The sequence below is a fragment of the Lontra canadensis genome, unplaced genomic scaffold, assembly GCF_010015895.1.
Source record: "Lontra canadensis isolate GAN:19392208 unplaced genomic scaffold, GSC_riverotter_1.0 scaffold88, whole genome shotgun sequence".
Classification (NCBI taxonomy): Eukaryota; Metazoa; Chordata; class Mammalia; order Carnivora; family Mustelidae; genus Lontra; species Lontra canadensis.
This window is the reverse complement of record NW_022631082.1, coordinates 5492314-5507059: the sequence shown is the minus strand read 5'-3', so window position 1 is coordinate 5507059 and position 14746 is coordinate 5492314. Positions and strand designations below refer to the sequence as shown.

General features: G+C 54.1%; 2 protein-coding genes across 4 annotated transcripts; both read left to right on the top strand.

Moving 5' to 3' along the window:
- Nucleotides 1-1885: 1885 nt before the first annotated feature.
- AP1M2 (adaptor related protein complex 1 subunit mu 2) lies at nt 1886-10314 on the top strand. 2 transcript variants are annotated; one of them, XM_032883999.1, is made up of 12 exons: nt 1886-2124; nt 3263-3419; nt 3616-3683; nt 4778-4908; nt 5011-5158; nt 5237-5363; nt 5857-6005; nt 6086-6157; nt 8524-8682; nt 9238-9363; nt 9700-9775; nt 10160-10314. In XM_032883999.1, the coding sequence occupies exons 1-12, from the start codon at nt 2083-2085 to the stop codon at nt 10180-10182; spliced, it is 1278 nt and encodes a 425-aa protein (XP_032739890.1). In that variant the 5' UTR covers nt 1886-2082; the 3' UTR covers nt 10183-10314. The 2 variants fall into 2 exon arrangements, with proteins under 2 accessions (XP_032739890.1, XP_032739891.1); XM_032884000.1 differs by having other exon boundaries at nt 1887-2124; nt 5863-6005.
- A 1603-nt stretch (nt 10315-11917) lies between these two features.
- On the top strand, nt 11918-14483 carry CDKN2D (cyclin dependent kinase inhibitor 2D). 2 transcript variants are annotated; one of them, XM_032883997.1, is made up of 3 exons: nt 11918-12039; nt 12321-12476; nt 13519-14483. In XM_032883997.1, exons 2-3 carry the CDS (start codon nt 12336-12338, stop codon nt 13876-13878), a joined length of 501 nt encoding a protein of 166 aa, XP_032739888.1. In that variant the 5' UTR covers nt 11918-12039; nt 12321-12335; the 3' UTR covers nt 13879-14483. The 2 variants fall into 2 exon arrangements, with proteins under 2 accessions (XP_032739888.1, XP_032739887.1); XM_032883996.1 differs by lacking the exon at nt 11918-12039 and having other exon boundaries at nt 12123-12476.
- The last annotated feature ends 263 nt before the right edge of the window (nt 14484-14746 follow it).

Below are 14746 nucleotides of genomic sequence, written 5' to 3'. Positions count from 1 at the left end.
TGCCTGCCTCTCTGCCTACTTGTATGTAATCTCTGCCTGTCAAATAAATAAATAAAATCTTTTTAAAATGTTATTTATTTGAGGGAGAGAGAGAGAGAGCAGGAGCAGGAAGAGGGGAGGAGGGAAAGGGAGAAGCAGACTCCCTGCTGAGCAGGGAGCATGATGTGGGACTGGAACCCAGGACCCCCGGGATCATGACAGAGCCAGAGGCAGACACTTAACAGACTGAGCCACCCAGGCATCCCGCTGCCATCTGTATTCTCAACTGCTTCACAGTAAATAATTATGGCAATGATAGCAAATAATACCGGCAACATTACTGAGTGTTGGCTACATCCCAGGTCTGTTCCAAGAGTCGTGCTGGGGGTAATGACCCAAGCATCTGCATGATAACCTAAGGAGGTAAGAGCAGTTGACCCTCTTTCAGAGATGTGCGGCAGGGCAGAGCAGGTGCCCGAGAGGTCACCCAGCTGGCTGGTGGCAGAGCCCGGACTTGAGCCCAAGCAGCTGGTTCCCAAGGCCTCGTGCTGCACTAGCACATATAAACAAGACAACAAAAACAATATTAGTACTCGCTTTGTGCAGGTTCTGCCTGAAGACTCTTTCCGCTGTCTTCTTCCTGCTCTTAAGGACATGGTGGGAAATTTCCAAATGTCAGTCCCTTCTCTGATCTCTCTGTTCTCATAGCGCCCCCTGCACCCTGCTACCAGCTCGCTTGCTTTCTTCTTCCCTTTTTTTTTTTTTAAAGATTATTTATTTATTTATTCGATAGAGAGAGAGAGCGCCCAAGTTGGCAGAGCAGCAGGCAGAGGGAGAAGGAGAAGCAGATGCCCCACTGAACAGGGACCTCCCCCCAACCAATATGGGGCTCGATCGATCCCAGGACCCCGGGATCATGACCGGAGCTGAAGGCAGACGCTTAATGGACTGAGCCACCCAGTGCCCTTCCCTTGCCTTCTTGATCAGAGATGATCACGATTGAGACAATCAAGATGATCTCTGGTCATGATCAGAGGTCATCTTGTCTTTTGGTTTTTATGTTGTATGCCTCTCACCCTCCCTTGCAGAGAGCAGTGGCGGGGCTTGGTCTGTTTGCCATCCATAGTGGTACAGGGCTGCTTAATAAATATTCGCTCACTGCATGCATGAATCAGTAGCAATAGCAGCATTACCAGCCTCCATGTGTTCGGTGCAGTACACAGAAGGTGCTCAATAAATGCTTGTTGAGTGAATAACTTTATAATATAGTCCCAATAATAATGACCATTGATCTTTTCAACAGTCTATCAACATCTTAGTGTCACATAACAGGAGTTTATAAATACTTTACTGGAACGACTAAGAGTACATTAGGAATAATAATAAAAGCGGTTACATATGTTCTGCTCCGAGTTCTACCCATAGTTCCTCAGTGAAAGAATATACTAGTCAGTAAATATCTGAGGGAAGAATAAATTAATTAGTAAATAGTTATTGTATGTATGAAGGAATGAATGCATGAACGATTTGCACAAATGCATTTTTTTTTTCTCCCCTCTCCACGGAGCTGGACAGATATGATCGAGTACCCAGTGTGGGGCACTGGGGACACAGACAAAAACAGGATAAAATCTCTCCTCCATTGGGCCAGGTGTGCATGTGGGAGAGACTGAAGAGAAACAAGATGAATGCTTGAATGGGTGGACGGATGGAGATGGATGAATGGGTGAGGGGATGAATGGGTCGGGGGTGGGGGGAGTGAGCGGGTGGCTGGGTGGACGAATGGATGGGAGGGTGGGTGGATGGGTGGGTGGGAAAAATGGGAGGGGGAATGAGAGGGTGGGTGGGTGGTCTGGAGACTCCTCCCATCAGCTCTCCAGGGTGCAAACGGAAAGTGAGGCGGGGCAGCTGTCCCCTCCGAGGCCCCGCCCTGCAGCCATCTCCGCGTCGGCCAACAGCGCCGCTCACCTGGAGGCCTCCCCTTTAAGACGCTCTCACCTGGGCGCTCACCTGCGCGGGGCCGCTTCCGCAGGAAGAAGGAAGCGGCGCCGCCGTCGCCTCCCGGCGCTCCCTCCCCGCCTCCCGGGTTCGCCGGTTGCCACCATGTCCGCCTCGGCTGTCTTCATCCTCGACGTCAAGGGCAAGGTGGGCCGGGCGCGGGGGATGCGGGTGGGGAAGGACAGGTGAGGCTGCGCTCCCCTGGATCCAGGGGCGGCCCCTCCTCGCGGGCAGGGAGGCTCCAGAAAGCTCTGGGAGCGTGGGAACACCCCTCCCCCAATCCTTGGAAGTCCCGGGTGGAATCCCGCCTCCACTGTTTCCCAGCCGCGTGCGGGCCGGGGGCTTTGCCTCCCTGGGCCTCAGTCTCCCTGTCCATAAAAATGGGAATAAAGAGGTCCCCACCCAATAAGAATGAATACAGCTGGATGAGTGTAAACTACTTAGCACAAGAACCCAGCTGCAAACAGGAGATGTTCAGTTCATTGAAATTCTTTCTATCACCGTCTCAATCATCCACACAATTCATATTTGGGGGAAGACAGGGGCAGGAGACCCTCATTCCCATTTGGGGCTGCCTTTTCCCTTTCCAAAGCCCCCTCTCATTCGCCTTGTCATTTCATATCCATAAAAACTGTGGTGGTGAAAGCTAAGGTGTTTGAGGACCAGCTCTGCCCCCTCAGGGTTCTCAAACTTGGACTAAACCAGCTCAGGAAGTAGGGACTGTTGGTATTGAGTGTTTACTGCCTGCCGAACAGCACCTATAAGGGTATTTCTCTCTTTCTTTCTAGAATCTTTCTCTTTTCTTTGCCTCCTTCCTTCCTTTCTCCCCACCCTTCCCTTCCCTTCTGTCGTCCCCACCTCACCAGTTTGGTGCCTGTGAAGCCTTGGGCAGGAGCTGGAATGCTGGACCCTTGTGTCTTGGTTCCATTCCTGGTTTCCCCACCTGTTAAGAGACCTGGTTCACACCTGGGGGTCTCCATCCTTCAGATGAAGACACATGAAGATGGTGATGCTGCCTGCCCCACAGACTGCAGTGAGATGCAAATCAGTCAGCAAACGTCCGGTCTGTAGTAGGACACGGCTGGTCCGCACTGAGGACTCTGGACACGTTTGCTGTTGTTATCATGCTCCCATTTTACAGAGGAGGAAACTGAGGCACAGAGCGGCAGTCTTGCCCCTGCCTGGCAGCCAGGAAGTAGAGTCAGAACCAGGCACTCTCTCTGATGCCCCTGGATGAAGGGGCCCAGACCCCCGTGGTGACCGGGACTTCTCTGCTCACCCTTAGCCCCTGATCAGCCGCAACTACAAGGGCGATGTGGCCATGAGTGAGATCGAGCACTTCATGCCTCTGCTCATGCAGCGGGAAGAGGAGGGTGCCCTGGCCCCACTGCTGAGCCATGGCCGGGTCCACTTCCTATGGATCAAACACAGCAACCTCTACTGTATCCGGCCCTTAGCAGGATTCCTGGAGGCCTGGGATGGTGGTGGCTCAGGCCCAGAGAGGGTGGACGGAGGACAGAAGTTGCACAGCACATCAGTGGTTCGGGTTGGGGAGGGATGGACAGGTGAGGTTTTAGGATCCGTGCTCCATTTGAGACGTCCAAAATGGCACCTTTTCCTTAACTTTGCTGCCCACAGTGGTGGCCACCACACTGAAGAACGCCAACGCCTCCCTCGTGTACTCCTTCCTCTACAAGACGGTGGAGGTAGGTTCTGCCTTCCCATTGGCCAGCTGGTCTGTCCATCCACTGATTTGCCCTTCTCTTTCAGGATTCATTTCTCCTAGGAAGCTTTCCCTGACGTCCGTTGAAGCCCCATCTCTGTGTTCTCATTAGCTGCTAGGGCATCATCTCTCTCCCTGTAGGGCAAGGACCAAGGAGGTTTCTAAGACAGTGCACTGCTCAGATCTGAGCCAGAAAAAACTGGGTTCCAATCCCAGGTGCCCCCCACCACCGCCCTCCCCGCTCCCTGGCCATGTGAACTTGAGCAAGTCATTTCTCTCACTGTCTCTAAACCGGGAGTTACAACAAGTCCTGCCTCGGGGTTGTTGGACACATTGGTCAAATTCATATTTATGGGTCCCTAAAACAGTGCCTAGTATACAATAAGTGCTCAATAACAGTTTGGTATTGTTAGCATTAGTACTGCTTATAGAGTCATATAATAATTGGAGTGCTTGTTAGATGCCATTCTCAATGACTGAGAAAGTGTCCAGGAAATAACTTTTCAACAAACAAGGAATGTGTATTGATCTGTCGCCTGCTAAGCAAAGAGGGGATACAGCTGTGCATAAGAGAGGCACAGTCCCTGCCTGTCCCAAGGAGTCAAAGGGCACGAAGGAGGTGCAGCGGGACATTATGAGAACTGGAGACTGGGGTGCTAGTCTCACCTTGACACTCAAGGTGGAGGCGGGGAGGGATGGTCGTGGTTTCACTGAGGAGATGACATTTGAGCTCAGTCCCAAATGACAAGAAGCCCACTGTGAGAAGAATGTCCTGGGCAGAGGGGAGAGCATATGCAAAGACTCCCAGGTGAGAACAGAGAGAAGGCCAGTGGGGCTGGGGCAAAATGAGGGATGGAGGGTTTTTTGAATGTCAGATGACTGGTAGGTTCCTGCTGTGGTTATGCCAGCCACTTCCCAGAGGCTCTGAACTTGGGGGTCCCAAACCCCTAAAGCTCGTGGAGTCCCTGAATTCTTAAGGTCCCAGTGCTGGCATACAGTAGGCACTTAATAGTTGCTGGCTGGATGAATGAGGCCCCAGCCACACCTCTGCTGGTGTCTGTTTCCCTGCACCCCCAGGTGTTCTCTGAGTACTTCAAGGAGCTGGAGGAGGAGAGCATCCGTGACAACTTTGTCATCGTCTATGAGCTGCTGGATGAACTCATGGACTTTGGCTTCCCACAGACCACAGACAGCAAGATTCTACAGGAGTGAGTGGGCAGCCACGGGGGAACCCACTCATGAAAGGAAGTCCGGGAGGGTCTGGGAAGCATTCCTGGGTCCAGCTAGTCATCGCCCCGACCTCCTGACAGGTACATCACACAGCAGGGCAACAAGCTGGAGACCGGGAAATCTCGGGTGCCACCCACTGTCACCAATGCTGTGTCCTGGCGCTCCGAGGGTATCAAGTACAAGAAGAATGAGGTCTTCATTGATGTCATTGAGTCTGTCAACCTGCTGGTGAGCCCCCCTCCTTCGCCGGCCTGGAGGCAGCAGTGGAGCCCCTGTGCTTGTTGACCCCTGTTTGTGCATCCTCAGGTCAATGCTAACGGCAGCGTCCTGCTGAGCGAGATCGTGGGCACCATCAAGCTCAAGGTGTTTCTGTCGGGAATGCCAGAGCTGCGGCTTGGCCTCAACGACCGAGTGCTCTTTGAGCTCACTGGCCGTAAGCTTCTGGAGGAGGGGAAACAGGAGGGAGACGACCCTATCCCATCCGGGGACCCAGAGAAATGCAGCCAGCTCTGAAATAAGCACTCGAGTGCCCTCTGCTGGTCATGGCCAGTGCTGCGCTGCTGGCTCATTGGCGTAAACAGTGCTTCATTATTGGGTGTCTGGCTCAAGTACAAGGCTGAAAAAAGACAAATCACTGTCCTTGTGGAGCTGACATTCCAGTGGGAGTAGGAGATCGGAATAGTATCCTATTTAAAAACCTGACAGCAAGAGCCAGATTCCATGGGTTCAGATTCTAGCTCTGCCCCCCTGCTTCTGGCCAGCTGGGTTACCTTCAGCAAGTTACTCACCCTCTCTGGGCCTCAGTTTCCTTACCTGTAAAATGGCAGGTAATGGCAAGTGGTAGGGAAGGAAACAGGGGTAGAGATCTGGGGTAGGGTCTCTGGGCCAGGCCTCCAGGGTCACCTGCCCGCCCGCTTGGCTCCGAGTTTCAGGCAGCAAGAACAAGTCCGTGGAGCTGGAGGACGTGAAATTCCACCAGTGCGTGCGGCTCTCTCGCTTTGACAATGATCGCACCATCTCCTTCATCCCACCTGATGGCGACTTTGAGCTCATGTCCTACCGCCTCAGCACCCAGGTGAAGCAGGGAAAAGCCCCATTATGGGGGTGAGAAATGGCCCTAGAACCTCCAAGAACTCCCTTTTCTGCTGTCTGTAGGTCAAGCCATTGATCTGGATTGAGTCCGTCATTGAGAAGTTCTCCCACAGCCGCGTGGAGATCATGGTCAAGGTAGGCCCAGGGGAACAATTCTTCAAAGTGCATGGTCTGCCCCCCCCAACCCTGAAATCACCAGCCTAACCCCATCTCTCCCATCTCCTGACTCCTCACTCCCCTCCAGCCACGCTGGTCTCCTGGCTGGTTCTCAAACATGTCAGGCACAGTTCCCTGTAGGGGCTTTGCATTGGCTCTTTCTTCTGCCTGGGCTGCTGTTCCAGCAGCCATGCCCACAGCTTTGGCCCTCACTCTCTCCCACCCACTCTGGTCTCTGCTCTGCTGCCCGTCACATCTACTTCTTCCTGGTGTGGATTTCTTTTCCCCAGGGTCAGACATGTAGTAGGTTCTCAATAATGTGTAAATGATGGACAGACTATTCGCTATTCATATTATTTATTTATTTATTTATTTATTTATTTATTTATTTGACAGACAGAGATCACAGATAGGCAGAGAGGCAGGCAGAGAGGAAGGGAAGCAGGCTCCCTGCTGAGCAGAGAGCTCACCTGGGGCTCGATCCCAGGACCCTGAGATCATGACCCGAGCTGAAGGCAGAGGCCTCAACCCACTGAGTCACCCAGGCGAGAGATAAAAATAGGGTGTCCTCAAGGAGCTTGCAGGCCAGATAGGGAGACAGACAAACCATCAGCAAATCCTGGGCAAAATAGGTCTCTAATCGGCCCCACTTAATACTCCCTCCACTGCATCTGCCCTGGTCTCCCAGCTCTTGTCTTGGCCCCCCACTGTCTGTTCCCTTAGAGGGCACCTGTGAGCACTTCAGTCTGACTGTATCTCTCTTCTGCCTACAACCTTTCATGGCTCCCACTTCACTGAGAGTAAAAGCCAAAGTCCTGGCATCCCACAAGGCCCTATGACAGTCTGCCCTTTCACCTCCCCAGCTTTACCTCCCTCCACTGTCTCCCTCCCTCCCTCCATTCCAGCTATATCGGCTTCCTCTTTATTCACACCAATCAAGGTCATACCTCAGGGCCTTTGTACTGGCTGTTCCCTTTGGATCGTACTCCTTCCCTGCCCTAGATATCCACATGGCTCCTTTCCTCATCTCCTTCAATTTTTTTGCTAAATGTCACCTCCTTAAAGGCCTTTCCTGATTTCCCTATTTAAAATTGCAACCCCCATGGGGCACCTGGGTGCTTCAGTCGGTTAAGTGTCTGCCTTTGGCTCAGGTCATGATCCCAGGGTCTTGGGATCAAGCCCCATGTCCGGCTCCATGCTCAGTGGGGAGCCTGCTTCCCTCCCCCGCCAGCTCATACTGTTTCTCAGTCACTGTCTCTCAAATAAATGAAATCTTTAAAAAGTAAAATAAAGTTGCCACCCTCTATCATTCCCCACCTCCCTCTTTGCTCTATTTTTCCCCTATGACTTAACACCAACTGACATGTTTCATTTACTTTCCTAGCGAATATATATATATAAAATACTTAGATGTTTTAAAGAAAGTCCTCAGCATATTCCCTTTATAATTTTGGCACCCACATTTTTTTAAAGATTTAGAAAATTTTTATTTTTATTTTAAGACTGATTTTTAAATGGTCTCCATACCCATTCTGGGGCTCAAACTCACAATCCGAAGATCAAGAGTTGCATGTTCCACCGACTAAGCCAGCCACACGCCCTACTGCCCACATTTTTAACCATAAATATTTTGTTCTGCCGGTTTCTGATCCTATCAGTGGACCGACTAGCTTTGTTTGCATAAGCTTGATTTGAACACGAGTCCCAGAAGCTGTAGTTTCGTGCCTCCCTTTCCACAGCTGTTGAGTATCCCACCATGGGGATCTTTTCTGTTCCTTCTCTTGCGTGGTGTAACTTATTCAATGACTTGTAAGTGAGACATGCAATTGTTGCCAACCCAAGCCCGATGCAAGTCCCTGCTGTGTCAGGTACCAGCTAATTGACTTGGACAGAGTGCCTCATTCTCCTCATCTGTAAAATGGACCTCAGGGATGGATCCTACTTTAGGGAATTAGCGAGAGGACCAAGTGGTTGGCTTGGGGCCCAGCATGTGCTAAGGGGCTTATTAAATGCCAGCTCTCAAGTGAAAACTCCTCTGTGATGGGCATCATTTGCATTTCGGACCAGTCAAAGGTATAGGACACTTTGCAAACACTAAGAACAGAGCCTCTGGAGTTTCCTGTGGGTGTGACTCCCCCAGCTTGCCACGTGTTGGCCGTGCATCTCCGAGCAAATACCTTAGCTTCTCCCTGTCTCCATTTTCTCATCTGTAAAATGGGCAAGCTGATTGTTCCCATTTCAGGACTGTGGAGGCTCTCCCCGAGGTCGTGCGGGGAAAGGGCTTGCTGAATATTTGCAGGATGCAGGAGTGAATTCTTCACACCCCACACCCTCTCCTCTGACAGGCCAAGGGGCAGTTTAAGAAGCAGTCGGTGGCCAACGGCGTGGAGATATCCGTGCCCGTGCCCAGTGACGCCGACTCCCCGAAGTTCAAGACCAGTGTAGGCAGTGCCAAGTACGTGCCGGAAAAGAATGTCGTTATTTGGAGTATTAAGTCTTTCCCGGTGAGTACTGGGATGGGTGTGGGATCTGAGGGACCTGCCCCTGCGGCTTGCAAGCAAGCCAGAGAACAAATAGCGACCCATGTGTGTATGCACATGGTTACCCTTTAGGGATCATAAAGCTGGAAACCAGGCCAGCGTGGTGGTTAAACTCCCCGCCTCCCAGGTCTTGAGGAAACCAGCCCTGGGTTCAAGTTCTCCCTTGCCTTCTCAGCTAGACAGTCTTAGGAAACCCACTTCCCTTCACGGAGGCTCTGTTTGCCCATCTATGAAACAGACAGGATCATGTTACCCTCATCCTTGGGCCACTGGAGGATTTGGTCTGTCCCTGCGAATGGGATGGGAGTGGGAGGATCCATTAGGGCCTGGAAAGTGGGGAGGTGGTCATCAGAAGCCCTCTGACCAGGCTTTATAGTTAGAAGCATCAGCTGTACCTTGGCCAGGAAGCTTCACTTTCTGAAATGGACAAAGAGCAGAGCCTACTCTGGGGGCCGCCGGGAGGATGGTCTGGGCAGAGGGAGGCCTCTTGGTGTGTCTGATGCCCCCATGTGCCCTCAGGGGGGCAAGGAGTACCTGATGCGTGCCCACTTTGGCCTCCCCAGCGTGGAGAAGGAGGAGGTAGAGGGTCGGCCCCCTATTGGAGTCAAGTTTGAGATCCCCTATTTCACCGTCTCTGGGATCCAGGTGAGTGTGAGCAGGTGTCTTCCCTCCTTGGCCTCAGTGGGTTCCCCATTCTCCTATGCCTTGGCTCAGGTCACATCTGTTCCCTGGCCTGGCCCACCTCTTCCCCCCAAAACCACCCTGCATCTATTCCTTTACACTGTGCCATCTCTTTCCCAGTGTCCTGGATTGCCTCCCTGCTCCCCTTCCCCCGCTGCCCATGCCACACCTTTGCCCCAGCCCATGTCACTACTCATAGACCATGGCACCACATTCTCCCCTAGCTGTGTTACATATAGTTCCCTCACCACAGCCAGGCTCCCTGCACAACCTGGGCCACCTTGTTTCATCCCCTTTCAGGTTCGGTACATGAAGATCATTGAGAAAAGCGGTTACCAGGCCCTGCCATGGGTTCGCTACATCACCCAAAGTGGCGGTAAGGCAGCCCGGCTCCCTGGGATGCTGGGTCAAGGAGATCCAAAGGGTGGTCTCGGGGCTTTGGCCACACTTGGGTCAGAGGGCACCACAATTCAACAGACCTGGCATCATTTTGCCCATCTTTAAAATGGGGGCAGTTGCCAGTTCTAGGGTACTGATAGGGTTTGGACAAAGGACTGAACACACAGCATCCCCATCTGTACCTGGAGACAAGCTTGTTGCTATGGTTACCTTCCCTGGGTTGAACCCCCTTCTTAGCCTTGTTACATACCCATGGGGTTGATCGTAAGCACTGGGGTGGGGAATAAAGGCAGGAGGGGTGCTTTCCCTCTGTTCCCTTTCCCCAGTTTGGAGATGGTCCCTGCTTATTGTTTCCCTGCAGATTATCAACTTCGGACCAGCTAGGAGAGAGAAGAGGTGGGGACTTGGACATGGGGCCCTCCCTCTCCCCAGGCTGGGACTGTAGACTTGAGAGGGAGGAAGATGGGGGATGTGTACGAGGGAAGGCCCCAGACTTAAAGTTTCTTGCTCCCAGCACCTGGCTTCCTCCCTGCCTTTCCCTCCACCCATAGGCTGGGAGGAACAGTCTCCCTACCTCCTTTTGCCTCCGGGCTCCTCCCTCCTCCAATTTTATATGAAGAAATAGAGGAGGGTCTTGAAACTCCCCTCATGAGTGCCTTCTTGCAGTGACCTGCCTTAGGGGTGTCGGGACCCCTCCTTCACAGCTGCTGAGCCCGGAGGCCATGCTGGCCCACCCAGAGTTTTAGGATGGTATTAAAAAAAAAAAAAAAAAAAGAATCTAGCTGCTGCGTATATTCTTGGCTGGGGACTGGGAATGCCAGGAACACCCGCTGAAGGGCTGGGATGGGAGTGGGCAACGCAGATCCGTTCCTCAGGCCCAGGCACGGAACATCTGGGGCAGTGTAGTTTTCCCCCAGCTCCTTGGGCCCGGGCTCCAGCCTTGTTCCGCCAGCATCAGTTTCCCTTGTAGCAGCCAGAGGGCGCCTCTTCTAAGCCAGATTGCGGCGTTCAGAACCCTCCCAGGGTTCCCTCCTGAAAAATAAAACGTAAGTGCTCAGTGCGGTCCACAAGCCTTATCTGCGCTCCCCGTCCTTCTGGTTAACCTGTCTTCACCCCCTCCCACTCTCCGCCTCTAGACCTCATGTTTCCTGTGCATGGCAGGTGTGCTCCCACCTCCGTCATTGCAACTGTAATGCCCTTCACCTGCCATGTACCTCCCCCACCCCCAGATATTCACAGGGCTCCTTCCCTCACCTTCAGATCACAAACATCACCTCCTCGGGGAGGCCCTCCCTGACCTGTTTCAACGGCCTTCCTTTCCCAAGAGACTATCACTTATCTTTTTATCACCTCCATTGCGTTTACCACCCTGCAAAGATCACATTACTGTCTCCTCCCGACCTAAATGGTGGGGGTCCTGCAGCGGGAACCACCTGGCCGGCTCGCTCTTCAGTTAGTGCGCCTAGTGCACAGAGGGTGCTCAGTAAAAGTCTGAATGCAGACGTCTGTAAGCGCCGCCTGCGACCTCGACTCTCGCCTCCTGGGCTCGTCCACGTGGCGGCTGCTGCTGGCAACGTGAAATTTTGTCTCTGCCATGGCATTTGCTGTGCCAGGTTTGGTCCAATCTGAGCCCGACCGTGATTCCTTCTCACCCACTCCATTTCCCTGTTTTATTTTCTTGACGGTGCCTAACGCTACCTAAAATTATGTAGTTGCCCGAACGTGCACTCCCCAGCGCGGGGCGGGTTCCAGCACACAGTGGGCGAGTGAGTGAAATAAAGCTCTCTGCACAGACTAAGGGCTAATAAGTGCTTATCGCGTGGCTGAATGGTGAAACTCCAGACTGGACTGACCGCGCTACCCTGCCCCTGACCTTTCTCCCGCGGGTCAGTTAAACCGGCTCCCTTTCCCGCCCGCCTGGCGAGTTTGAAAACCGAAAACCCCGCCATTGCCGGCGGCCCACCGGTCGCCGCGGCTCGGCCAATCAGGAGCGGCACCGCCCATGCCGGAGCGTAAAACTCCCCCGGCGACGCGCGGCCATTGGCTGCGCTGGCTGCGTGGGCGGGGCGTCGGCGGGTCGCGCGCCGGGCAACGCGGCTGGGCTACAGTGTAGCGAGTTCGTAAGAAAACAAATCCGCAGCGTTCGGGGCGGGGCCTCCGGCGTGCCGGCACCGCCCCCTGACGGCCAGCTTGGCAGCGGCTTCGACACCGCCTCAGAACAGACGTCGCGGAGGAGGGAGGGTGAGTTGGAGGGAGACCCGGCCCCCAAGGGGCGGGCGCCCGGCCGGGCGGTGCGGGCGGTGCGGGCGGCGGAGGGTTGGGCCGGGCTCTCAGCCCCCGGCGACCCGCTGGCCGAGGGGGGAGGAGCCCGCCGAGAGGGCGGGGGTCGCGCCGGAGAGCCGACGGGCGAGCAGAGCCGGGAGCCTCGCGCGGGCCAGGTGCGCCTCGGAGCGGATTTTCGGGCCGGCTTCCGTGGCTTTCCCCGCACTGACGGCGCCGGGGTGGGGCGGGGGCTTTAGCAGGCTGCCAGTGTCGACATGCTGCTGGAGGAGGTCCGCGCCGGCGACCGGCTAACCGGGGCTGCGGCCCGGGGCGACGTGCAGGAGGTGCGCCGCCTTCTGCACCGCGAGTTCGTGCATCCCGACGCCCTGAACCGCTTCGGCAAGACGGCGCTGCAGGTGAGGCCCGGCCGGCTCGGAGCGAGGGTGGGGCTGAGACCCCAGACCCTTTCCCTTACGTTTCCTGGTCGCGGTGGTGGCGGACTGGGTGTCCCGTCCTTTTTTCCTGGGCCGATGTTGCTCCCTAATGTCCTTTTTTCGTGGGTGGGTGGTGGATGGATGGGGTTAGGTTGGGGGGAGGGGAGGACTTTCCATCTTTTCTGGAGGATTTATTCTTCTCTGGATGCGGGGGATTCAGTTTCCCTGGGGAGATTCTTATTCCGTGGTATGAGTTCAGCTTCTTTGGATCCTGGTTTCATAGGGGTGGCTCTAGTTTCTTGGACCTTCCAATTAGGGGAAAGAAGGATTCGTGTTTCCAGGGGTTCCCCATTTAATGGAGGGTTCTCTGAGAGGAATTCAGTTACTTGGGGAGATCTCCATTCCCGGGTTTGTTGGTTCCCCAGATTTCTGGTATATTAAGGAAAGTCCTAATGGGGGCACAGTTACACATTGCTTGAGCGTCCTTATTCCCGGGGGGGGGCATTTTACAGGGGAACCACATTTCTTAAGGGGCCCAAGCACCCTCTGGAGCATCCTCACTATATGGGAAGAGCTGTTAATTAGAGAAGGGGTTTCAAATTCCCTGGGCACTTCCTTTCCCTTCAGTCCTGTCTGTCAAGTTCTTAGGGGGCAGTTTTCATTCTATGAGGTTGATTTCCTGGGGTGGGGGCCATATTTCTTAACGAGCTCCTCTGTGGGATGGGGCATGTCTCTGCTTCTTTGGGAAGGGTTTTAAGTTCCTTGAAAGTTTCCACAGAGGCTACTCCCTAGACGATTATCTTGTCCTTAGGGGATGACCAGTTTCTTGGGGAGGGGTCCCTCTTCCCAGGAGATGTCTTTCTCTGGGGTATCCAACAGCTGTCTGAGAGCTTGTGTTCTCTGGGGTTTCCCAATTCTTTGGGAGATCTCTAGTGTTCCCTATGTTTGAATGACCCCTCTCTTCAGTGACCCCCTTTTCCTGGAACCTCTCCCTTGAGACCCCTTATCCTTGGCCCCCACACAGGTCATGATGTTCGGCAGCCCCACCATTGCTTTGGAGCTCCTCAAGCAAGGTGCCAGCCCCAATGTCCAGGATGCCACCGGCACTACTCCAGCCCATGACGCGGCACGCACTGGATTCCTGGACACCCTGAAGGTCTTGGTAGAGCATGGTGCTGATGTCAACGCGCCTGATGGCACTGGGGCGCTCCCCATCCACCTGGCGGTGCGAGAGGGCCACACGGCTGTGGTCAGCTTCCTGGCTATGGAGTCTGATCTCCATCACAGGGACGCCAGGGGCCTCACACCCCTGGAGCTGGCGCAGGGGCTAGGGGCCCAGGATCTCATGGACATCCTGCAGGGGCATACGGTGGTGCTGCTGTGACCCAGGGCCACCAACTCCTGCAACAGGACCCAGCGGGGTTCTGTATCAAGAGAGGAGGAAAGAAACACTTTCTCCCCTCACTTCTGCCCACTGTCGAAAGGGGAGGGGCACCCGTTTGTGGCTTGTTGGTGTTGATTTGCGGGGTGTGTGTGTTTGAGGGACATTTCTCATTTGTTTTTCTCACCCCTTTTGACGTGCTGGGCAGAGAAGGGCTCTTGCCGACAACAGCCATCTAAACGGTTCCGTTTTCTCTGTGCCTCAGATTGCTGGGGCTGCAGATGCCCAAGAGCAGAGCATTTAAAGCCCCAGTCCCAGAGTGAGGTCATCGCTTCCAGGGCTCCTGGAACCTGGCGACCTTGGCTGGCTTGTACCCAGAGAGAGACCTCAAAGTGTGCACACTGCTTTCAGGCATGGGGTGGGAGGGGGGAGAGTTTCGAATGAAAGGGTAGTATGAGTTCGTTCATATTTTGTTGGAAGCTTGTTTTCCAGTCTCTTGTACAGCGTTTAAAAAAAAAAAAAGAGATTCTATTTATTAAGCTTTGTGGAAAAAAATTGTGTGATAACTTAATGTTTTTACCCATTAAATTAAGACTTGTGCATGATCACAGAGCTGGTGGCTTCTGATTTTTGAAGCGATGGAGAGCCGCGCGTCCAGTATGTTTGTAGGGGGTCGGAAGAAGGGTCCCAGGTCGCGGATGCTTTGGGGGAGGGGTGAGAGTGGTAATTCCCAGGGTGCGAGAGGTGAGTGAGCTGGGTGGGGCAGCGGTTTACGCTGTCGGAACGGAAGGGAGGCAGGAAACCGCGAGTGGAGAAAGGGCCCCCAGATGTCAGCTGGGTGCCGGGAGCCCCGGGCGGGCGGGGGTGGGGG

Coding starts and splice junctions, on each gene's coding strand:
- AP1M2 (XM_032883999.1), top strand. CDS start 2,083: ATGTCCGCCTCGGCTGTCTTCATCCTCGACGTCAAGGGCAAG. Junction 6,158..8,523: donor GCGTGGAGATCATGGTCAAG/GTAGGCCCAGGG, acceptor CTCCTCTGACAG/GCCAAGGGGCAGTTTAAGAA. Junction 8,683..9,237: donor GGAGTATTAAGTCTTTCCCG/GTGAGTACTGGG, acceptor ATGTGCCCTCAG/GGGGGCAAGGAGTACCTGAT.
- CDKN2D (XM_032883997.1), top strand. CDS start 12,336: ATGCTGCTGGAGGAGGTCCGCGCCGGCGACCGGCTAACCGGGGCTGCG. Junction 12,477..13,518: donor TCGGCAAGACGGCGCTGCAG/GTGAGGCCCGGC, acceptor GCCCCCACACAG/GTCATGATGTTCGGCAGCCC.